This window comes from Oncorhynchus masou, unplaced genomic scaffold (genome assembly GCF_036934945.1).
Source record: "Oncorhynchus masou masou isolate Uvic2021 unplaced genomic scaffold, UVic_Omas_1.1 unplaced_scaffold_584, whole genome shotgun sequence".
Lineage (NCBI taxonomy): Eukaryota > Metazoa > Chordata > Actinopteri > Salmoniformes > Salmonidae > Oncorhynchus > Oncorhynchus masou.
In genome coordinates this window covers 107,736-132,500 of record NW_027012260.1, presented here as the reverse complement: position 1 = coordinate 132,500, position 24,765 = coordinate 107,736, and the positions used below count along the sequence as shown (strand labels likewise).

The 24,765-nt window shown below is 44.4% G+C and overlaps 1 protein-coding gene across 1 annotated transcript in view; it reads right to left on the bottom strand.

Annotated features, from left to right (window-relative positions):
- The window catches only part of LOC135536255 (neuronal acetylcholine receptor subunit alpha-7-like), a 74,666-nt gene that overhangs the window by 36,839 nt on the left and 13,062 nt on the right, over window positions 1–24,765 (bottom strand). Inside the window, exon 2 of the mRNA XM_064962620.1 lies at window positions 13,462–13,601. Within this exon, the coding sequence (XP_064818692.1) occupies window positions 13,462–13,601 (140 nt within the window). The remainder of the gene's footprint in view (window positions 1–13,461; window positions 13,602–24,765) is intronic.

Below are 24,765 nucleotides of genomic sequence, written 5' to 3'. Positions count from 1 at the left end.
AGGCTCGTAAACACAAAGACCTTTCTCTGTTGTCTGCTACAACCGTTATCTTGGTTTTATTATCAATGTATTTACCCTTACCGCTTTGTTTTGGTTGAATAGAAACCCAATGGGATCGCTCTAACCTCCCCATCAGAGTGCTCTGATTGGATCAGGGTAGTGATTGACAACACATACTATCCAATTAATGAGTGTAGGAAATTAAAACTGTGAAAGAGTAATCCTCTGTAATATAAAATCCAATCACCGTTCACCTCACAAGCAACGACTTGATGAAAATACTACAATTGAATACCTCACAAATAGCATATTTAATCTGGGAAACTCCAGGAACTGCACCTCCCATTACCTCAGTTGGGAATACCAGGGAAAAGACATGACTCTATAACCTGCCTGTGGTTTATTGAATAATACACAGACAATGAAAATGGAAGATGCAAAAAATGCAATCTAAAATGCAATCTATCCTTGTCACCTCAACAGCATGCGGAAAACACAGACTTAATACTTTACAAAATGGCACCCTACTCCCTATATAGTGCACTACTTTGGACCAGGGCCCATAGGGCTCTTTCAGGAATAGGGTGCCAATTAGAACACAGATTCAGGCTGTAATACCTCACATACAGCGAATGTCATCAGGGAAACCCAGGATGAGCAGTCCCATCCCTGTTGGGAATCTCTACAGCTTCCTGCCCTGATGTGGTATGTATTAAAGAACACCATGGACAACAACAAGACCAGAACTCTCTCTCTAGGACATCCAATCACATGACCAAAAGACCAATAGACATCCAATCACATGACTAAAAGAACAATAGACATCCAATCACATGACCAAAAGAACAATAGACATCCAATCACATGACCAAAAGAACAATAGACATCCAATCACATGACCAAAAGAACAATAGACATCCAATCACATGACTAAAAGAACAATAGACATCCAATGACATGACTAAAAGAACAATGGACATCCAATCACATGACTAAAAGAACAATAGACATCCAAACACATGACCAAAAGAACAATAGACATCCAATCACATGACCAAAAGAACAAGACATCCAATCACATGACTAAAAGAACAATAGACATCCAATCACATGACTAAAAGAACAATAGACATCCAATCACATGACCAAAAGAACAATAGACATCCAATCACATGACTAAAAGAACAATAGACATCCAATGACATGACTAAAAGAACAATAGACATCCAATGACATGACTAAAAGAACAATAGACATCCAATCACATGACCAAAAGAACAATAGACATCCAATCACATGACCAAAAGAACAATAGACATCCAATGACATGACTAAAAGAACAATAGACATCCAATGACATGACTAAAAGAACAATGGACATCCAACCACATGACTAAAAGAACACTAGACATCCAATCACATGATTAAAAGAACAATACATCCGACAAGCCCTGATTCTAAATAGCTCTTCCTCCTTTTATCCCTCTGTCTCTCTGTCCTCCCTCTGTCTCTCAGTCCTCCCTCTGTCTCTCAGTCCTCCCTCTGTCTCTCAGTCCTCCCTCTGTCTCTCCCTAAATGAACAGATTGGTCATAAGGACTGTTTTGTCTCTCTGTCTCTCTGTCCTCCCTCTCTCTCCCTAAATGAACATATTGGTCATAAGGACTGTTTTGTCTCTCTGTCTCTCTGTCCTCCCTCTCTCTCCCTAAATGAACAGATTGGTCATAAGGACTGTTTTGTCTCTCTGTCTCTCTGTCCTCCCTCTCTCTCCCTAAATGAACATATTGGTTATAAGGACTGTTTTGTCTCTCTGTCTCTCTGTCTCTCTGTCCTCCCTCTCTCTCCCTAAATGAACAGATTGGTTATAAGGACTGTTTTGTCTCTCTGTCTCTCTGTCCTCCCTCTCTCTCCCGAAATGAACAGATTGGTTATAAGGACTGTTTTGTCTCTCTGTCTCTCTGTCCTCCCTCTCTCTCCCTAAATGAACAGATTGGTTATAAGGACTGTTTTGTCTCTCTGTATCTCTGTCCTCCCTCTCTCTCCCTAAATGAACATATTGGTTATAAGGACTGTTTTGTCTCTCTGTCTCTCTGTCCTCCCTCTCTCTCCCTAAATGAACATATTGGTTATAAGGACTGTTTTGTCTCTGTCTCTCTGTCCTCCCTCTCTCTCCCTAAATGAACAGATTGGTTATAAGGACTGTTTTGTCTCTCTGTCTCTCTGTCCTCCCTCTCTCTCCCTAAATGAACATATTGGTTATAAGGACTGTTTTGTCTCTCTGTCTCTCCGTCCTCTCTCTCTCTCCCTAAATGAACATATTGGTTATAAGGACTGTTTTGTCTCTCCGTCCTCTCTCTCTCTCCCTAAATGAACAGATTGGTTATAAGGACTGTTTTTTTTCCTAGAATGTGTGACTGTGTGTATGTGTGTGTGACTGTGTGTATGTGTGTGTGACTGTGTGTATGTGTGTGTGACCCAGAAAGAGGGTTTAGGGACAGAGGGCAATGGGTTGCTCTCTCTCTCTGTGTGTGTGTGTGTGTGTGTGTGTGTGTGTGTGTGTGTGTGTGTGTGTGTGTGTGTGTGTGTGTGTGTGTGTGTGTGTGTGTGTGTGTGTGTGTGTGTGTGTGTGTGTGTCAGACGGTGAGTGTTGTGACCTGTCCCACTTCCTCTCCTTCCTCCAGATGGAGCCATGGTCACGGTGAGCCACGCTCCTACATTATTCACTAACACACACACACACACACACACACACACACACACACACACACACACACACACACACACACCAAACAGTCACCAACAAAAACAAAAGGCCAAATCAGCCCCACTCCTAACTTCTCTACTGGTCATCTATAATGGAGTGTAGCGATACACTACTGTGATTAGAAAGTAGTGAAGCAGCATCAGTGAGGACCAATCACACTGGAGTTCAGGCCTCCACCAAGCTTTCACAGTTTGCACTTTTGGGACGATTTCATTGCACCCGGCAAGCTCAATAAACTCATTCGGGCTCTCTCTCTCTCTCATGCACACACACACACACACACAAGTTTAGCGGTGTAGTGGAGCAGCAGCTGGCTCGGAGGCGCAGCCTGTGAACTGATTGAGAGGAAGCCACGCGTTCACAGTTTCACAGCTTCCCAGCCATACAGCCTACGAGCCCTCGCCATCTGGGACCAGGCTGGGGCCGAGCGGAGCCGAGGACGAGCGGACATGTTTTTATCTATGCAGTTTAGAGTGAGAGAGAACACACAACATATTCAATATCATTAACAGAGTCTGAGGTTTCACTAATCTCCTGTTGAAATATAACCACATTGGAGGTTGTAAAACATCCACTGTTTCCAATCCACTGTCGATAACATTGACATGAACATTTCACCCTGGGAATTCTGGGAATATTATGAAATATTCTGGGAATGTCGTGGTAATATTCTGAGAATGTACTGTACGTTACAGATATGGTAGGTCAATAATGTAGGTTTTAGATATGGTAGGTCAATACTGTAGGTTGCAGATATGGTAGGTCAATAATGTAGATTACAGATATGGTAGGTCAATACAGTATGTTACAGATATGGTAGGTCACAGATATGGTAGGTCAATAGGTTACAGATGTGGTAGGTCAATACTGTAGGTTACAGATATGGTAGGTCACAGATATGGTAGGTCAATACCGTAAGTTACAGATATGGTAGGTCAATAGGTTACAGATATGGTAGGTCAATACTGTAGGTTACAGGTATGGTAGGTCAATAGGTTACAGATATGGTAGGTCAATAGTTTACAGATATGGTAGGTCAATACTGTAGGTTACAGATATGGTAGGTCACAGATATGGTGGGTCAGTACTGTAGATTACAGATATGGTAGGTCAGCACTGTAGGTTACAGATATGGTAGGTCAATAGGTTACAGATGTGGTAGGTCAATAATGTAGGTTACAGATATGGTAGGTCAATACTGTAGGTTACAGGTATGGTAGGTCAATAGGTTACAGATATGGTAGGTCAATAGTTTACAGATATGGTAGGTCAATACTGTAGGTTACAGATATGGTAGGTCACAGATATGGTGGGTCAGTACTGTAGATTACAGATATGGTAGGTCAGCACAGTAGGTTACAGATATGGTAGGTCAATAGGTTACAGATGTGGTAGGTCAATACTGTAGATTACAGATATGGTAGGTCAGCACTGTAGGTTACAGATATGGTAGGTCAATAGGTTACAGATGTGGTAGGTCAATACTGTAGGTTACAGATATGGTAGGTCACAGATATGGTAGGTCAATACCGTAAGTTACAGATATGGTAGGTCAATAGGTTACAGATATGGTAGGTCAATACTGTAGGTTACAGGTATGGTAGGTCAATAGGTTACAGATATGGTAGGTCAATAGTTTACAGATATGGTAGGTCAATAGTTTACAGATATGGTAGGTCAATACTGTAGGTTACAGATATGGTAGGTCACAGATATGGTGGGTCAGTACTGTAGATTACAGATATGGTAGGTCAGCACTGTAGGTTACAGATATGGTAGGTCAATAGGTTACAGATATGGTAGGTCAATAGGTTACAGATATGGTAGGTCAATACTGTAGGTTACAGATATGGTAGGTCAATACTGTAGGTTACAGATATGGTAGGTCAATACTGTAGGTTACAGGTATGGTAGGTCAATACCGTAGGTTACAGATATGGTAGTCAATACTGTAGGTTACAGATATGGTAGGCCAATACTGTAGGTTACAGATATGGTAGGTCAATACTGTAGTTTACAGATATGGTAGGTCAATACTGTAGGTTACAGATATGGTAGGTCACAGATATGGTAGGTCAATAGGTTACAGATATGGTAGGTCAATACTGTAGGTTACAGGTATGGTAGGTCAATAGTTTACAGATATGGTAGGTCAATACTGTATGTTACAGATATGGTAGGTCACAGATATGGTGGGTCAGTACTGTAGATTACAGATATGGTAGGTCAATACTGTAGGTTACAGATATAGTAGGTCAATATTGTAGGTTACAGATATGGTAGGTCAAAAGGTTACAGATATGGTAGGTCAATACTGTAGGTTACAGATATGGTAGGTCAATACTGTAGGTTACAGATATAGTAGGTCAATAATGTAGGTTACAGATATGGTAGGTCAAAAGGTTACAGATATGGTAGGTCAATACTGTAGGTTACAGATATGGTAGGCCAATACTGTAGGTTACAGATATGGTAGGCCAATACTGTAGGTTACAGATATGGTAGGTCAATACAGTAGTTTACAGATATGGTAGGTCAATACTGTAGGTTACAGATATGGTAGGTCACAGATATGGTGGGTCAGTACTGTAGATTACAGATATGGTAGGTCAATACTGTAGGTTACAGATATAGTAGGTCAATAATGTAGGTTACAGATATGGTAGGTCAAAAGGTTACAGATATGGTAGGTCAATACTGTAGGTTACAGATATGGTAGGTCAATACTGTAGGTTACAGATATAGTAGGTCAATAATGTAGGTTACAGATATGGTAGGTCAAAAGGTTACAGATATGGTAGGTCAATACTGTAGGTTACAGATATGGTAGGCCAATACTGTAGGTTACAGATATGGTAGGTCAATACTGTAGTTTACAGATATGGTAGGTCAATACTGTAGGTTACAGATATGGTAGGTCACAGATATGGTGGGTCAGTACTGTAGATTACAGATATGGTAGGTCAATAGGTTACAGATGGGGTAGGTCAATACTGTAGGTTACAGATATGGTAGGTTACAGATATGGTAGATCAATAGGTTACAGATATGGTAGGTCAATACTGTAGGTTACAGATATGGTAGGTCAATAGGTTACAGATATGGTAGGTCAATACTGTATGTTACAGATATGGTAGGTCACAGATATGGTGGGTCAGTACTGTAGATTACAGATATGGTAGGTCAATACTGTAGGTTACAGATATAGGTCAATAATGTAGGTTACAGATATAGTAGGTCAATAATGTAGGTTACAGATATGGTAGGTCAAAAGGTTACAGATATGGTAGGTCAATACTGTAGGTTACAGATATGGTAGGTCAATACTGTAGGTTACAAATATGGTAGGTCAATACTGTAGGTTACAGATATGGTAGGCCAATACTGTAGGTAACAGATATGGTAGGTCACAGATATGGTAGGTCAATAGGTTACAGATATGGTAGGTCAATACTGTAGGTTACAGGTATGGTAGGTCAATAGGTTACAGATATGGTATGTCAATAGTTTACATATATGGTAGGTCAATACTGTAGATTACAGATATGGTAGGTCAATACTGTAGGTTACAGATATGGTAGGTCACAGATATGGTGGGTCAGTACTGTAGATTACAGATATGGTAGGGCAATACTGTAGGTTACAGATATAGTAGGTCAATAATGTAGGTTACAGATATGGTAGGTCAATACCGTAGGTTACAGATATGGTAGGTCAATAGGTTACAGATATGGTAGGTCAATAGGTTACAGATATGGTAGGTCAACACTGTAGGTTACAGATATGGTAGGTCAATACTGTAGGTTACAGATATGGTAGGTCAATACTGTAGGTTACAGATATGGTAGGTTAATACTGTAGGTTACAGATATGGTAGGTCAATACTGTAGGTTACAGATATGGTAGGCCAATACTGTAGGTTACAGATATGGTAGGTCAATACCGTAGGTTACAGATATGGTAGGCCACAGATATGGTAGGTCAATACCGTAGGTTACAGATATGGTAGGTCACATATATGGTAGGTCAATACCGTAGGTTACAGATATGGTAGGTCAATACTGTAGGTTACAGGTATGGTAGGCCAATACTGTAGGTTACAGATATGGTAGGTCAATAGGTTACAGATATGGTAGGTCAATACTGTAGGTTTCAGATATGGTAGGTCAATACTGTAGGTTACAGATATGGTAGGTCAATACCGTAGGTTACAGATATGGTAGGTCAATAGGTTACAGATATGGTAGGTCAATAGGTTACAGATATGGTAGGTCAACACTGTAGGTTACAGATATGGTAGGTCAATACTGTAGGTTACAGATATGGTAGGTCAATACTGTAGGTTACAGATATGGTAGGTCAATAGGTTACAGATATGGTAGGTTAATACTGTAGGTTACAGATATGGTAGGTCACAGATATTATAGGTCAATACTGTAGGTTACAGATATGGTAGGTCACATATGGTAGGTCAATACCGTAGGTTACAGATATGGTAGGTCAATTTCTGTAGGTTACAGGTATGGTAGGCCAATACTGTAGGTTACAGATATGGTAGGTCAATAGGTTACAGATATGGTAGGTCAATACTGTAGGTTACAGATATGGTAGGTCAATACTGTAGGTTAGAGATATAGTAGGTCAATACTGTAGGTCACAGATATGGTAGGTCAATACTGCAGGTTACAGATATGGTAGGTCAATGCTGTAGGTTACAGATATGGTAGGTCACAGATATGGTAGGTCAATACTGTAGGTTGCAGATATGGTAGGTCAATAATGTAGGTTACAGATATGGTAGGTCAATAGGTTACAGATATTGGAGGTCAATAGGTTACAGATATGGTAGGTCAATAATGTAGGTTACTGATATGATAGGTCAATAGGTTACAGATATGGTAGGTCAATAGGTTACAGATATGGTAGGTCAATACTGTAGGTTACAGATATGGTAGGTCAATAATGTAGGTTACAGATATGGTAGGTCAATACCGTACGTTACAGATATGGTAGGTCAATACCGTAGGTTACAGATATGGTAGGTCAATAGGTTACAGATATGGTAGGTCAATACTGTAGGTTACAGATATGGTAGGTCACAGATATGGTAGGTCAATACCGTAGGTTACAGATATGGTAGGCCAATACTGTAGGTTACAGATATGGTAGGTCAATACTGTAGGTTACAGATATGGTAGGCCAATACTGTAGGTTACAGATATGGTAGGTCAATAGGTTACAGATATGGTAGGTCAATACTGTAGTTTACAGATATGGTAGGTCAATACTGTAGGTTACAGATATGGTAGGTCAATAGGTTACAGATATGGTAGGTCAATAGGTTACAGATATGGTAGGTCAACACTGTAGGTTACAGATATGGTAGGTCAATACTGTAGGTTACAGATATGGTAGGTCAATACTGTAGGTTACAGATATGGTAGGTCAATACTGTACGTTACAGATATGGTAGGTTAATACTGTAGGTTACAGATATGGTAGGTCACAGATATGATAGGTCAATACTGTAGGTTACAGATATGGTAGGCCAATACTGTAGGTTACAGATATGGTAGGTCAATAGGTTACAGATATGGTAGGTCAATACTGTAGTTTACAGATATGGTAGGTCAATACTGTAGGTTACAGATATGGTAGGTCACAGATATGGTAGGTCAATACTGTAGGTTGCAGATATGGTAGGTCAATAATGTAGGTTACAGATATGGTAGGTCAATAGGTTACAGATATTGGAGGTCAATAGGTTACAGATATGGTAGGTCAATAATGTAGGTTACAGATATGGTAGGTCAATAGGTTACAGATATGGTAGGTCAATAGGTTACAGATATGGTAGGTCAATACTGTAGGTTACAGATATGGTAGGTCAATAATGTAGGTTACAGATATGGTAGGTCAATACCGTACGTTACAGATATGGTAGGTCAATACCGTAGGTTACAGATATGGTAGGTCAATAGGTTACAGATATGGTAGGTCAATACTGTAGGTTACAGATATGGTAGGTCACAGATATGGTAGGTCAATACCGTAGGTTACAGATATGGTAGGTCAATACTGTAGGTTACAGATATGGTAGGCCAATACTGTAGGTTACAGATATGGTAGGTCAATAGGTTACAGATATGGTAGGTCAATACTGTAGTTTACAGATATGGTAGATCAATACTGTAGGTTACAGATATGGTAGGTCAATACTGTAGGTTACAGATATGGTAGGTCAATACTGTAGGTCACAGATATGGTAGGTCAATACTGTAGTTTACAGATATGGTAGATCAATACTGTAGGTTAGAGATATAGTAGGTCAATACTGTAGTTTACAGATATGGTGGGTCAATACTGTAGGTTGCAGATATGGTAGGTCAATAATGTAGGTTACAGATATGGTAGGTCAATAGGTTACAGATATTGGAGGTCAATAGGTTACAGATATGGTAGGTCAATAATGTAGGTTACAGATATGGTAGGTCAATAGGTTACAGATATGGTAGGTCAATAGGTTACAGATATGGTAGGTCAATACTGTAGGTTACAGATATGGTAGGTCAATACTGTAGGTTACAGATATGGTAGGTCAATACTGTAGGTTACAGATATGGTAGGTCAATACTGTAGGTTACAGATATGGTAGGTCAATACTGCAGGTTACAGATATGGTAGGTCAATGCTGTAGGTTACAGATATGGTAGGTCACAGATATGGTAGGTCAATACTGTAGGTTGCAGATATGGTAGGTCAATAATGTAGGTTACAGATATGGTAGGTCAATAGGTTACAGACATTGGAGGTCAATAGGTTACAGATATGGTAGGTCAATAATGTAGGTTACAGATATGGTAGGTCAATACCGTACGTTACAGATATGGTAGGTCAATACCGTAGGTTACAGATATGGTAGGTCAATAGGTTACAGATATGGTAGGCCAATACTGTAGGTTACAGATATGGTAGGTCAATACTGTAGGTTACAGATATGGTAGGTTAATACTGTAGGTTACAGATATGGTAGGTCAATACCGTAGGTTACAGATATGGTAGGTCAATAGGTTACAGATATGGTAGGTCAATACTGTAGGTTACAGATATGGTATGTCAATACTGTAGGTTACAGATATGGTAGGTCAATACTGTAGGTTACAGATATGAGAGACAAAGTGACTGATGATCCTCCAGGAAACTTTGTTGTTGTTTTAACAGCCAACTGGAGAGACAGAGAGATGGAGAACGATTGAGGGGGTGAGAGAGAGGGAGGAGAGAGAGGGAGATGGAGAAAGATTGAGGGGGTGAGAGAGAGGGAGGAGAGAGAGACAGAAAGAAACAGGATGAAGGAGAGAGAGAGAACGAGAGAGAGAGAACGAGAGGGAGAGAGAGAACGAGAGAGAGAGAGAACAAGAGAGAGAGAGAACGAGAGAGAGAGAACGAGAACGAGAGAGAGCGAGAGAAAGAGAAAAGGAGAACGGGAGAGAGAGAGAGAACGGGAGAGAGAGGGAGAACGGGAGAGAGAGAACGAGAGAGAGAGGGAGAACGGGAGAGAGGGAGAACAAGAGAGAGAGGGAGAACGGGAGAGAGAGGGAGAACGGGAGAGAGAGGGAGAACGGGAGAGAGAGGGAGAACGGGAGAGAGGGAGAACGGGAGAGAGAACGAGAGAGAGAACGAGAGAGAGAACGAGAGAGAGAACGAGAGAGAGAACGAGAGAGAAAGGGAGAGAAAGGGAGAGAAAGGGAGAGAGAGAGAGAAAGGGAGAACGGGAGAGAGAACGAGAGAGAGAGAGAATGAGAGAGAGAGAGAGAACGAGAGAGAGAGGATGAACGGGAGAGAGGGAGAACGAGAGAGAGAGAACGAGAGAGAGAGAGGGAGAATGAGAGACAGAGAGAGAGACACCGGCTCAGTGAGCACAGCCTTGCCATTGAGAAGGGTAGACACAGGAAAACCTGGCTCCCTGTAGAGGAAAGGCTCTGCAACCACAGCACAACAACAGAACCTGAGACAGAGCTGCATTTCCTGACAAAATGTAAAAGATTTAAAACAATTAGAGAGTGTCATTTCCCCAATTTTGAAAACCTTATTGAAGGTTTCAAAGACCTCTCTGATGAGAGTAGGCTACCCGTCCTGTTGGGGGAGGACGCAGAGAGCTGTGGGTTGGCAGCGCACTACATTGCTGCCTGCCATAGGTTGAGGGACAGTGTCTAACACAGGGCGGCAGGGTAGCCTCGTGGTTAGAGCGTTGGACTAGTAACTGGAAGGTTGAGAATTCAAACCCCTGAGCTGACAAGGTACAAATCTGTCGTTCTGCCCCTGAACAGGCAGTTAACCCACTGTTCCCAGGCCGTCATTGAAAATAAGAATTTGTTCTTAACTGACCTGCCTGGTTAAATAAAGGTCAAATGAAAAAATAAATAAAAAATCAACCTGCACATGTACTCTACTGTATTGTTATAGTTGAATGTATGGTTATTTTAACCCTTGGTTACTGTTGTTACTGTTCTCCCGTTGACCATTTTGATTCTTATTCTTATCTTACAATATGAAAATAAAATAAGCTTTGGCAGTATGTACATTGTTATGTCATGCCAATAAAGTGAATTGAATTGGAATTATATTAAGAGAGAGAGAGAGAGAGAGAGAGAGAGAGAGAGAGAGAGAGCGAGGGCGAGAGAGAACGAGAGAGAGAGAACGTGAGAGAGAGAGAGAGAGAGAGAGAGAGAGAAAGTGAAGAGAATTGAGATTGAGAAGAATGCAGAGCGAGCTGAAAAAGGTGAGAGGTTGAGAGAGCAAGAGAAAATATGTGAGGGGGAGGGGAGCAACACATCACCCTCCAAGATTGAATTTTCATGTTGGGAAAGCGAGTCAAGCCCTCTGGAGTGGCAAAATGAAAACAAGGATACAAGGGGATGGAGAGAGAGAGACAGGGAGACAGGAAGAGAGAGAGACAGGGAATAGACAGGGAGAGGAGGGAGAGAGAGGGAGGGAGAAGGAGACAGGGAGAGGAGGGAGAGAAGGAGAGAGAAGGAGAGAGAGAGGAGAGAGAAGGAGAGAGAGACGGAGGGGATACAGTGAGAGGAGGAGAGAGAAGGAGAGAGAGGAGAGAGAAGGAGAGAGAGACGGAGGGGATACAGTGAGAGGAGGAGAGAGAAGGAGAGAGAGGAGAGAGAAGGAGAGAGAGGAGAGAGAAGGAGAGAGAGACGGAGGGGATAGAGTGAGAGGGGGAGAGAGAAGGAGAGAGAAGGAGAGAAAGACAGAGGGGATACAGTGAGAGGGGGAGAGAGAGGAGAGAGAAGGAGAGAGAGACAGAGGGGATACAGTGAGGGCTGTGGGTTTCTAAGTCAATGAATAATATCAGGAAGTATAATATACAGCTATGGATAAGCATGGGTCTGCATCAGAAGATACTGCAGAATAACATTAGGGAAGCATGGGCCTGCATCAGAAGATACTACAGAATAACATTAGGGAAGCATGGGTCTGCATCCATATTTACCTCAACTCACTGACCCATCCAAAAAAACAGACACACACACACACACACACACACACACACAGTCTATGATCTGTCACCGTGTGAAACCCAGTTCTACCAGTATACAGAGAGAGACTCACCACGTCTATGATCTGTCACTGTGTGAAGCCCAGTTCCACCAGTATACAGAGAGAGACTCACCACGTCTATGATCTGTCACTGTGTGAAGCCCAGTTCCACCAGTATACAGAGAGAGAATCACCACGTCTATGATCTGTCACTGTGTGAAGCCCAGTTCCACCAGAATACAGAGAGAGACTCACCACGTCTATGATCTGTCACTGTGTGAAGCCCAGTTCTACCAGTATACAGAGAGAGACTCACCACGTCAATGATCTGTAACAGTGTGAAGCCCAGTTCTACCAGTATACAGAGAGACTCACCACGTCTATGATCTGTCACTGTGTGAAGCCCAGTTCCACCAGTATACAGAGAGAGACTCACCACGTCTATGATCTGTAACAGTGTGAAGCCCAGTTCCACCAGTATACAGAGAGACTCACCACGTCTATGATCTGTAACAGTGTGAAGCCCAGTTCTACCAGTATACAGAGAGACTCACCACGTCTATGATCTGTAACAGTGTGAAGCCCAGTTCTACCAGTATACAGAGATAGACTCACCACGTCTATGATCTGTAACAGTGTGAAGCCCAGTTCCACCAGTATACAGAGAGACTCACCACGTCTATGATCTGTAACAGTGTGAAGCCCAGTTCTACCAGTATACAGAGAGACTGACCACGTCTATGATCTGTAACAGTGTGAAGCCCAGTTCTACCAGTATACAGAGAGAGACTGACCACGTCTATGATCTGTAACAGTGTGAAGCCCAGTTCTACCAGTATACAGAGAGACTCACCACGTCTATGATCTGTAACAGTGTGAAGCCCAGTTCCACCAGTATACAGAGAGACTCACCACGTCTATGATCTGTAACAGTGTGAAGCCCAGTTCCACCAGTATACAGAGAGAGACTCACCACGTCTATGATCTGTAACAGTGTGAAGCCCAGTTCCACCAGTATACAGAGAGACTCACCACGTCTATGATCTGTAACAGTGTGAAGCCCAGTTCCACCAGTATACAGAGAGACTCACCACGTCTATGATCTGTAACAGTGTGAAGCCCAGTTCTACCAGTATACAGAGAGACTCACCACGTCTATGATCTGTAACAGTGTGAAGCCCAGTTCCACCAGTATAGGAGCTGAGTCGTTGAACACTGGTCTCTCCAGACGGTTATAGTTAGTCAACAGATCCTTGTACAGCTTCCGCTGGTACTGACCACCAACACAACCTGATGGACAAAGAGATGGAGAAAGAGAGGAAGAGAGAGAGATGTACATTGATTATCTAGAAAACCAACAGAAACCATGAAGGATTAAAACAATCACATATAACCCCTTGTTGACCACACAGAGAGGAGAGAGAGAGATAGAGAGAGGACAGGCTATGTGCTCACTGCCCACAAAATGAGGTGGAAACTGAGCTGCACTTCCTAACCTCCTGCCCAATGTATGACCATATTAGAGAGACATATTTCCCTCAGATTACACAGATCCACAAAGAATTCGAAAACAAATCCAATTTTGAAAAACTCCCATATCTACTGGGTGAAATTCCACAGTGTGCCATCAGAGCAGCAAGATTTGTGACCTGTTGCCACGAGAAAAGGGCAACCAGTGAAGAACACGCACCATTGTAAATACAACACATATCTATGCTTATTTATTTTATCTTGTGTCCTTTACCATTTGCACATTGTAAAAACACTGTATATATATATATAATATGACATTTGAAATGTCTTTATTGTTTTGAAACTTCTGTATGTGTGATGTCTACTGTTAATTTTTATTGTTTATTTCACTTTATATATTATATACCTTACTTGCTTTGGCAATGTTAACACATGTTTCCCATGCCAATAAAGCCCCTTGAATTGAATTGAATTGAATTGGTAGACGAGAGAGAGGAGGGAGGTAGAGAGAGAGAGGAGAGAGAGGTAGAGAGAGAGATAGGGAGAGAGAGAGAGGGAAGAGAGGGGGAAGTAGAGAGAGAGAGGTAGAGAGAGAGATGAGAGAGAGGTAGAGAGAGAGAGAGAGAGAGAGAAGTAGAGAGAGAGAGAGAGAGAGAGAGGGAGCGGGGAGAGAGAGAGAGAGAGAGAGAGAGGGGGAGAAGAGAGGTTATAAAGAATTAAAGAGGGAGTTGTGAGAACAAGAGCAGTAATTGACAGTATGTTCACACCATGACCAACCGTTTGCATAATATAACAGCATTCTCAATTTATTCACAGCAGCAATCCATATTGTTAATCTCAACAGCAACACCCAGAGGATAGACTTTGATTAGAATAACATTACACACCCGCACCCCATTATAAACTGTTGTAAATTAACACTGGGGTCTGCAATGATGTTTTACATGGAGGATTGGTGTTACTCATGATGTATTCACTGTGGATTCAGGAAGTGGTTTACACACAATATAATGAGACAGCTGGAAAAGCTGAATTAATATTATGTCTGCCTGCCTGTCTGTCTGCCTGTCTGTCTGCCTGTCTGTCTGCCTGTATTTCTGTCTGTCTGTCTGTCTGTCTGTCTGCCTGTCTGTATTTCTGTCTCTCTCTCTGTCTGTCTGTCTGTCTGCCTGCCTGCATTTCTGTCTCTCTCTCTGTCTGTCTGTCTGTCTGCCTGTCTGCCTGTATTTCTGTCTCTCTGTCTGTCTGTCTGCCTGCCTGCCTGTCTGTCTGCCTGTCTGCCTGCCTGTATTTCTGTCTCTCTCTCTGTCTGTCTGTCTGCCTGTCTGTCTGCCTGTCTGTCTTGCTCATTTTCTCCCTTTGTCTCCCTGTGTCTCTCTCTCTTTCTCTGTGACTATCTCGCACAATATCCCTCTTTTACTCCGTCTCTCTCGGTTAAACACTTCAACGACAATAACATATGTGGTCCCACTGGGGAAATCATCATCATCATCACCATCATCATCATCATCACCACCATCATCATCCTCACCATCATCATAATTTACTACAACTACAAAGCTATGTTTCTGGTTGGTCGGCTAAATGACGGACGACTCCATTTCCTCAGCTACTTCCTCTAGGTTCCTCTGACATCACTGGAGTCAGACTGACAAGTGTAGTGATGCTCTGATGAGGCTAAAGAGACACATCAATAGATAGTAGAGCTCCATGTCAGTCAATCAGTGACTCTGACATGATGTCGGGATAGTAGAGCTGTCAGTCAGTCAGTGACTCTGACATGATGTCGGGATAGAAGAGCTGTCAGCCAATCAGTGACTCTGACATGATGTCGCGATAGTAGAGCTCCATGTCAGCCAATCAGTGACTCTGACATGATGTCGGGATAGTAGAGCTCCATGTCAGTCAGTCAGTGACTCTGACATGATGTCGGGATAGTAGAGCTCCATGTCAGTCAGTCAGTGACTCTGACATGATGTCGGGATAGTAGAGCTGTCAGCCAATCAGTGACTCTGACATGATGTCGGGATAGTAGAGCTGTCAGCCAATCAGTGACTCTGACATGATGTCGGGATAGTAGAGCTGTCAGCCAATCAGTGACTCTGACATGATGTCGGGATAGTAGAGCTCCATGTCAGTCAATCAGTGACTCTGACATGATGTCGGGATAGTAGAGCTGTCAGCCAATCAGTGACTCTGACATGATGTCGGGATAGTAGAGCTCCATGTCAGTCAATCAGTGACCCTGACATGATGTCGGGATAGTAGAGCTCGATGTCAGTCAATCAGTGACTCTGACATGATGTCGGGATAGTAGAGCTGTCAGTCAGTCAGTGACTCTGACATGATGTCGGGATAGTAGAGCTGTCAGTCAGTCAGTGACTGACATGATGTCGGGATAGTAGAGCTGTCAGTCAGTCAGTGACTCTGACATGATGTCGGGATAGTAGAGCTGTCAGTCAGTCAGTGACTGACATGTCGTCGGGATAGTAGAGCTGTCAGCCAATCAGTGACTCTGACATGATGTCGGGATAGTAGAGCTGTCAGTCAGTCAGTGACTCTGACATGATGTCGGGATAGTAGAGCTGTCAGCCAATCAGTGACTCTGACATGATGTCGGGATAGTAGAGCTGTCAGCCAATCAGTGACTTTGACATGATGTCGGGATAGTAGAGCTGTCAGCCAATCAGTGACTCTGACATGATGTCGGGATAGTAGAGCTGTCAGCCAATCAGTGACTCTGACATGATGTCGGGATAGTAGAGCTGTCAGCCAATCAGTGACTCTGACATGATGTCGGGATAGTAGAGCTCCATGTCAGTCAGTCAGTGACTCTGACATGATGTCGGGATAGTAGAGCTCCATGCCAGTCAGTCAGTGACTGACATGATGTCGGGATAGTAGAGCTGTCAGCCAATCAGTGACTCTGACATGATGTCGGGATAGTAGAGCTGTCAGCCAATCAGTGACTCTGACATGATGTCGGGATAGTAGAGCTCCATGTCAGTCAATCAGTGACTCTGACATGATGTCGGGATAGTAGAGCTCCATGTCAGTCAGTCAGTGACTCTGACATGATGTCGGGATAGTAGAGCTGTCAGCCAATCAGTGACTCTGACATGATGTCGGGATAGTAGAGCTCCATGTCAGTCAGTCAGTGACTCTGACATGATGTCGGGATAGTAGAGCTGTCAGCCAATCAGTGACTCTGACATGATGTCGGGATAGTAGAGCTCCATGTCAGTCAATCAGTGACTCTGACATGATGTCGGGATAGTAGAGCTGTCAGCCAATCAGTGACTCTGACATGATGTCGGGATAGTAGAGCTCCATGTCAGTCAATCAGTGACTCTGACATGATGTCGGGATAGTAGAGCTGTCAGCCAATCAGTGACTCTGACATGATGTCGGGATAGTAGAGCTCCATGTCAGTCAATCAGTGACTCTGACATGATGTCGGGATAGTAGAGCTGTCAGCCAATCAGTGACTCTGACATGATGTCGGGATAGTAGAGCTCCATGTCAGTCAATCAGTGACTCTGACATGATGTCGGCACGACACGAAAATTAAACACACGCAGGCGCTTAAACATGCACAAAAAAACACACACACACACACGGAACATGATCTTCCACGCTCTGACATGGTTAATGACGGAGTAGGAACCAGGAGAGGAAGCCACTCCTGACTATTGAGATGGAGACCAATGATGACAGTAATTTTCAGTCTGGTCGTTTCAGAAAATCCTCCTTTCAGGTATTCAAACTAAAACTGTGTAACTCTTCATGACTGAAAAGGCCCTGGTCTTCATCGCTCAACGTCTCCCAAATGACTTTGTTGTCTAATCACACAAACACACACAGTCCAGCAATTACCAAGGAGGCTAACGAAGATGAGCACGTAATTAAATGGCTTAATGGCTAATTAGCGAACGAGACTAAAATAAACCAAACAAAAGGCCTTCTGCTGAAGAGTCCCAAATAGTACCCACTTCCCTGTGAGAGAGTGAGTGAGTGTGTGAGAGTGTGTGAGTGTGTGTGTGTGTGAGAGTGAGTGTGTGTGTCAGTGTGTGTGTGTGTGAGAGTGAGTGTGTGTGTCAGTGTGAGTGTGCGTGCTTGAATGGAACGAGAGAAGAGAGAGAGAGGAAAGAGAAAGAACAAAAGTTGGGTTAGTGAGTCAGTATATCAGAACAGCTTAAAAGAACAAACATAGTATCTTTTCAGCTGAGATCCAAGATGGCCGTTCCAGGCACACTGAGATCCAATATGGCCGTTCCAGGCACACTGAGATCCAAGATGGCCGTTCCAGACACAGTGAGATCCAAGATGGCCGTTCCAGACACAGTGAGATCCAAGATGGCCGTTCCAGGCACACTGAGATCCAAGATGGCCGTTCCAGGCACACTGAGATCCAAGATGTCCGTTCCAGGCACACTGAGATCCAAGATGGCCGTTCCAGGCACACTGAGATCCAAGATGGCCGTTCCAGGCACACTGAGATCCAAGATGGCCGTTCCAGGCACACTGAGATCCAAGATGGCCGTTCCAGGCACACTGAGATCCAAGATGGCCGTTCCAGACACAGTGAGATCCAAGATGGCCGTTCCAGACACACTGAGATCCAAGATGGCCGTTCCAGGCACACTGAGATCCAAGATGTCCGTTCCAGGCACACTGAGATCCAAGATGGCCGTTCCAGGCACACTGAGATCCAAGATGGCCGTTCCAGGCACACTGAGATCCAAGATGGCCGTTCCAGGCACACTGAGATCCAAGATGGCCGTTCCAGGCACACTGAGATCCAAGATGGCCGTTCCAGGCACACTGAGGTCCAAGATGGCCATTCCAGGCACACTGAGATCCAAGATGGCCATTCCAGGCACACTGAGATCCAAGGGTTGGTCGTTTGAAATTGTTACGAGATGTTGCCAAGCCAACAGATGGTGCTGCTGTTACATGTATCTGAGTGTGATACTGTGTAGTACTAGCGAGCCAAGTGAGGCGTTACTTACTATGAACTAAATGGAGCTGTATGCATGTTACACAGTGATGACTTTCTAATCCACATTACCTTGGTCTTGTACAGAACAAACAGCACAACAGAAGTAATGACTTTCTAATCCACATTACCTTGGTCTTGTACAGAACAAACAGCACAACAGAAGTAATGACTTTCTAATCCACATTACCTTGGTCTTGTACAGAACAAACAGCACAACAGAAGTAATGACTTTCTAATCCACATTACCTTGGTCTTGTACAGAACAAACAGCACAACAGAAGTAATGACTTTCTAATCCACATTACCTTGGTCTTGTACAGAACAAACAGCACAACAGAAGTAATGACTTTCTAATCCACATTACCTTGGTCTTGTACAGAACACACAGCACACAACAGAAGTAACATTATTGCTGTTGTAATATCACAAACGGACGTGGCAGTTTCCCCGCTATGGATTGAAGCTTTAAACATTTGTACCAGAACATAATTATGCTAATCTTTATTTCCAAAGACAAAAAAAAGAAGTGAACAATAAACATCATATCTTTGATGTTTTCTTCTCCATGGCAACAGGACACAGACCTGACCTCTAAGGGGTGTGGTAGGTCAATCTTAGTGAGGTTCAAAAATAAACCCATTTTTATTCATCTCTTCACAGCTACGAGCTACACAAGGAAATGTCAGAGCCACAAATGGCACCTTATTCCCTATATAGTGCACTACTTTTGACCAGGGCCCATAGCGAATAGGGTGCCATTTGGGACCCAGGAGGACACTAGTAGGTTGGGCTGTGTTTGTCTGTGAGGGTCAAACGGAGGCAAACGCACACAGGGACTGCTTCCTAAATGGCACTCTAGTCCCTATATAGTGCACTAACATTGACCAAGGGCAGGCCTATAGTGTGCTGTGTAGGGAATAGCCTGCTATTTGGGAAGCAGCCCAGTGTTTATTCAACACAGCGGTGCCGTTGGGCCAGACGGGACCAGAGACTTCTGTTAAAAGCTTCTTCCACAGAGCTTTTTAATAGGTTCAGTAGTGTGTGTGTGTGTGTGTGTGTGTGTGTGTGTGCGTGCATGACTGTGTGTGTGTATCCCTGTGTGTGTGTGTTCCTGTGTGTGTTCCAGTGTGTGCCTGTGTTTCTTTATGTGTGTGTGTGTGTGTGTGTGTGTGTCTTCATCAGCAGCTTGCACGACTTGTTTAAGTGCATCAGGACCTAAAAAGGCAAGGGGCTCTTATTATTAGAATGGGAGTCAGCGTGAGTCCATCTATCTACACAGGTTCAACAGCGTGAGTCCATCTATCTACACAGGTTCAGCAGTGTGAGTCCATCTATCTACACAGGTTCAGCAGAGTGAGTCCATCTATCTACACAGGTTCAGCAGTTTGAGTCCATCTATCTACACAGGTTCAGCAGAGTGAGTCCATCTATCTACACAGGTTCAGCAGTGTGAGTCCATCTATCTACACAGGTTCAGCAGAGTGAGTCCATCTATCTACACAGGTTCAGCAGTTTGAGTCCATCTATCTACACAGGTTCAGCAGAGTGAGTCCATCTATCTACACAGGTTCAGCAGAGTGAGTCCATCTATCTACACAGGTTCAGCAGTTTGAGTCCATCTATCTACACAGGTTCAGCAGTGTGAGTCCATCTATCTACACAGGTTCAGCAGAGTGAGTCCATCTATCTACACAGGTTCAGCAGAGTGAGTCCATCTATCTACACAGGTCAGCAGAGTGAGTCCATCTATCTACACAGGTTCAGCAGAGTGAGTCCATCTATCTACACAGGTTCAGCAGAGTGAGTCCATCTATCTACACAGGTTCAGCAGAGTGAGTCCATCTATCTACACAGGTTCAGCAGCGTGAGTCCATCTATCTACACAGGTTCAGCAGAGTGAGTCCATCTATCTACACAGGTTCAGCAGTGTGAGTCCATCTATCTACACAGGTTCAGCAGTTTGAGTCCATCTATCTACACAGGTTCAGCAGAGTGAGTCCATCTATCTACACAGGTTCAGCAGAGTGAGTCCATCTATCTACACAGGTTCAGCAGTGTGTGTGTATACAGTGTGTTTAATGCTATGTAATATGGCATGTGTATATGATGAAATAGTATGTTAAATGAATAGTATGTAAAAGTGTGTGTGTGTGTGTGTGTGTGTGTGTGTGTGTGTGTGTGTGTGTGTGTGTGTGTGGTCTTGTTCTTCTATCCTTGTGGGGACCGAAAATCCCCACAATTCCCCACAAGGATAAGAAAACAAGACAAATTCTCCCCCGTGGGGACATTTCCCATTTTAGGTCCTCACAAGGATAGAAGAACATAACGTGTGTGTGTGTGTGTGTGTGTGCCTGTTATTGTGTGTGTGTGTGTGTCTGTTATTGTGCTTGTGTGTGTGTGTGTGCCTATGCGTGTGTGTGTGTGTGTCTGTTATTGTGTGTGTGTGTGTGTGTTATGTGTGTGTGTGTGTGTGTTATTGTGTGTGTGTGTGTGTGTGTGTGTGTGTGTGTGTGCTATTGTCTGTGTGTGTGTGTGTGTGTGTGTGTGTGCGTGCTATTGTGTGTGTGCGTGCTATTGTGTGTGTGCGTGCTATTGTGTGTGTGCGTGCTATTGTGTGTGTGCGTGTGTGTGTGTGTGCGTGTAGAATACATGTCACATAGTTAAGGATTGTTACATGCGGCCTGTCTTTCTGTGCTCACAATGACGTACTTTTCCCAATAGAGCCCTTTGACAAGAATGATTTCACGTAGTTGAAGCCTGTTACTAAGCATCATTATACCTAGACAGACAAGACCTTACAAGGTCTAAATCAGCCACTATGCAAACACAAGCACACATGTCCTGTTATATCAACACAACATCTCAAGTAACAGCATGAAGGCCACATTCATTCACCCAATAAACCCGTCTTGTCTGATGATATTATCACATGGAGAGATGTCTTATATCATCTTTGTAATGACCAGTTCTTTAAAGATACTTGATCCTAAAAGACGTTCTGATGATAATGAACTGAATTTATGTACCTCCTTTCATCTAGGTCCAGTGGTGGAAAAACTCCCCAGTTGTCATACTTGAGTGAAAGTAAAAGTTACCTTAATAGAAAATGACTCATGTAAAAAAAAGTGAGTCACCCAGTAAAACACTACTTGAGTAAAAGTATTTGCTTTTAAATATACTCAAGTATCACAGGTAAATGTAAAATTCCTTATGTTAAGCAAACCAGATGGCACCATTTTCTTGTTATTTTAATTTATGGATGGCCAGGGGCCCACTCCAACAATCAGACACCATTTACAGATGGCCAGGGGCCCACTCCAACAATCAGACATCATTTACAGATGGCCAGGGGCCCACTCCAACAATCAGACATCATTTACAGATGGCCAGGGGCCCACTCCAACAATCAGACATCATTTACAGATGGCCAGGGGCCCACTCCAACAATCAGACATCATTTACAGATGGCAAGGGGCCCACTCCAACACTCAGACACCATTTACAGATGGCCAGGGGCCCACTCCAACACTCAGACATCATTTACAGATGGCCAGGGGCCCACTCCAACACTCAGAAATCATTTACAGATGGCCAGGGGCCCACTCCAACACTCAGACATCATTTACAGATGGCCAGGGGCCCACTCCAACACTCAGACATCATTTACAGATGGCCAGGGGCCCACTCCAACACTCAGACATCATTTACAGATAGCCAGGGGCCCACTCCAACACTCAGACATCATTTACAGATGGCCAGGGGCCCACTCCAATACTCAGACACCATTTACAGATAGCCAGGGGCCCACTCCAACACTCAGACATCATTTACAGATGGCCAGGGGCCCACTCCAACACTCAGAAATCATTTACAGATGGCCAGGGGCCCACTCCAACACTCAGAAATCATTTACAGATGGCCAGGGGCCCACTCCAACACTCAGACATCATTTACAGATGGCCAGGGGCCCACTCCAACACTCAGAAATCATTTACAGATGGCCAGGGGCCAACTCCAACACTCAGACATCATTTACAGATGGCCAGGGCCCACTCAACACTCAGAAATCATTTACAGATGGCCAGGGGCCCATTCCAACACTCAGACATCATTTACAGATGGCCAGGGGCCCACTCCAACACTCAGAAATCATTTACAGATGGCCAGGGCCCACTCCAACACTCAGACATCATTTACAGATGGCCAGGGGCCCACTCAATACTCAGACACCATTTACAGATAGCCAGGGCCCACTCCAACACTCAGACATCATTTACAGATGGCCAGGGGCCCACTCCAACACTCAGACATCATTTACAGATGACCAGGGGCCCGCTCCAACACTCAGAAATCATTTACAGATGGCCAGGGGCCCACTCCAACACTCAGACATCATTTACAGATGGCCAGGGGCCCACTCCAACACTCAGACATCATTTACAGATGGCCAGGGGCCCACTCCAACACTCAGACATCATTTACAGATGGCCAGGGGCCCACTCCATCATTTACAAACCAAGCCTTTGTGCTTAGTGAGTCTGTCAGATCAGAGGCAGGATGGATGACCAGAGATGTTCTCCTGATAAGTGTGAGAATTGGACTATTTTCCTGTGCTGGGAAAATGTATGGAGTAAAAAGTACATCATTTTCTTAAGGAATGTCGTGAGGTAAAAATTTTTCAAAAATATAAATAGTAGGCCTCCCTAGTAGTGTAGCGGTCTAAGGCACTGCATCACAGCGGTCTAAGGCACTGCATCACAGCGGTCTAAGGCACTGCATCACAGTGGTCTAAGGCACTGCATGGCAGCGGTCTAAGGCACTGCATGGCAGCGGTCTAAGGCACTGCATGGCAGCGGTCTAAGGCACTGCATGGCAGCGGTCTAAGGCACTGCATCGCAGCGGTCTAAGGCACTGCATGGCAGCGGTCTAAGGCACTGCATGGCAGCGGTCTAAGGCACTGCATGGCAGCGGTCTAAGGCACTGCATGGCACCGGTCTAAGGCACTGCATGGCAGCGGTCTAAGGCACTGCATGGCAGCGGTCTAAGGCACTGCATGGCAGCGGTCTAAGGCACTGCATGGCAGCGGTCTAAGGCACTGCATGGCAGCGGTCTAAGGCACTGCATCGCAGCGGTCTAAGGCACTGCATGGCAGCGGTCCCTAAGGCACTGCATGGCAGCGGTCTAAGGCACTGCATGGCAGCGGTCTAAGGCACTGCATGGCACCGGTCTAAGGCACTGCATGGCAGCGGTCTAAGGCACTGCATGGCAGCGGTCTAAGGCACTGCATGGCAGCGGTCTAAGGCACTGCATGGCAGCGGTCTAAGGCACTGCATCGCAGCGGTCTAAGGCACTGCATCGCAGCGGTCTAAGGCACTGCATCGCAGCGGTCTAAGGCACTGCATCGCAGCGGTCTAAGGCACTGCATCGCAGCGGTCTAAGGCACTGCATCGCAGCGGTCTAAGGCACTGCATCGCAGCGGTCTAAGGCACTGCATCGCAGCGGTCTAAAGCACTGCATCGCAGCGGTCTAAGGCACTGCATGGCAGCGGTCTAAGGCACTGCATGGCAGCGGTCCTAAGGCACTGCATGGCAGCGGTCTAAGGCACTGCATGGCAGCGGTCTAAGGCACTGCATGGCAACGGTCTAAGGCACTGCATCGCAGAGGTCTAAGGCACTGCATCGCAGCGGTCTAAGGCACTGCATCGCAGCGGTCTAAGGCACTGCATCGCAGCGGTCTAAGGCACTGCATCGCAGCGGTCTAAGGCACTGCATCGCAGCGGTCTAAGGCACTGCATCGCAGCGGTCTAAGGCACTGCATCGCAGCGGTCTAAGGCACTGCATGGCAGCGGTCTAAGGCACTGCATGGCAGCGGTCTAAGGCACTGCATCACAGAGGTCTAAGGCACTGCATCACAGCGGTCTAAGGCACTGCATCACAGCGGTCTAAGGCACTGCATCACAGCGGTCTAAGGCACTGCATC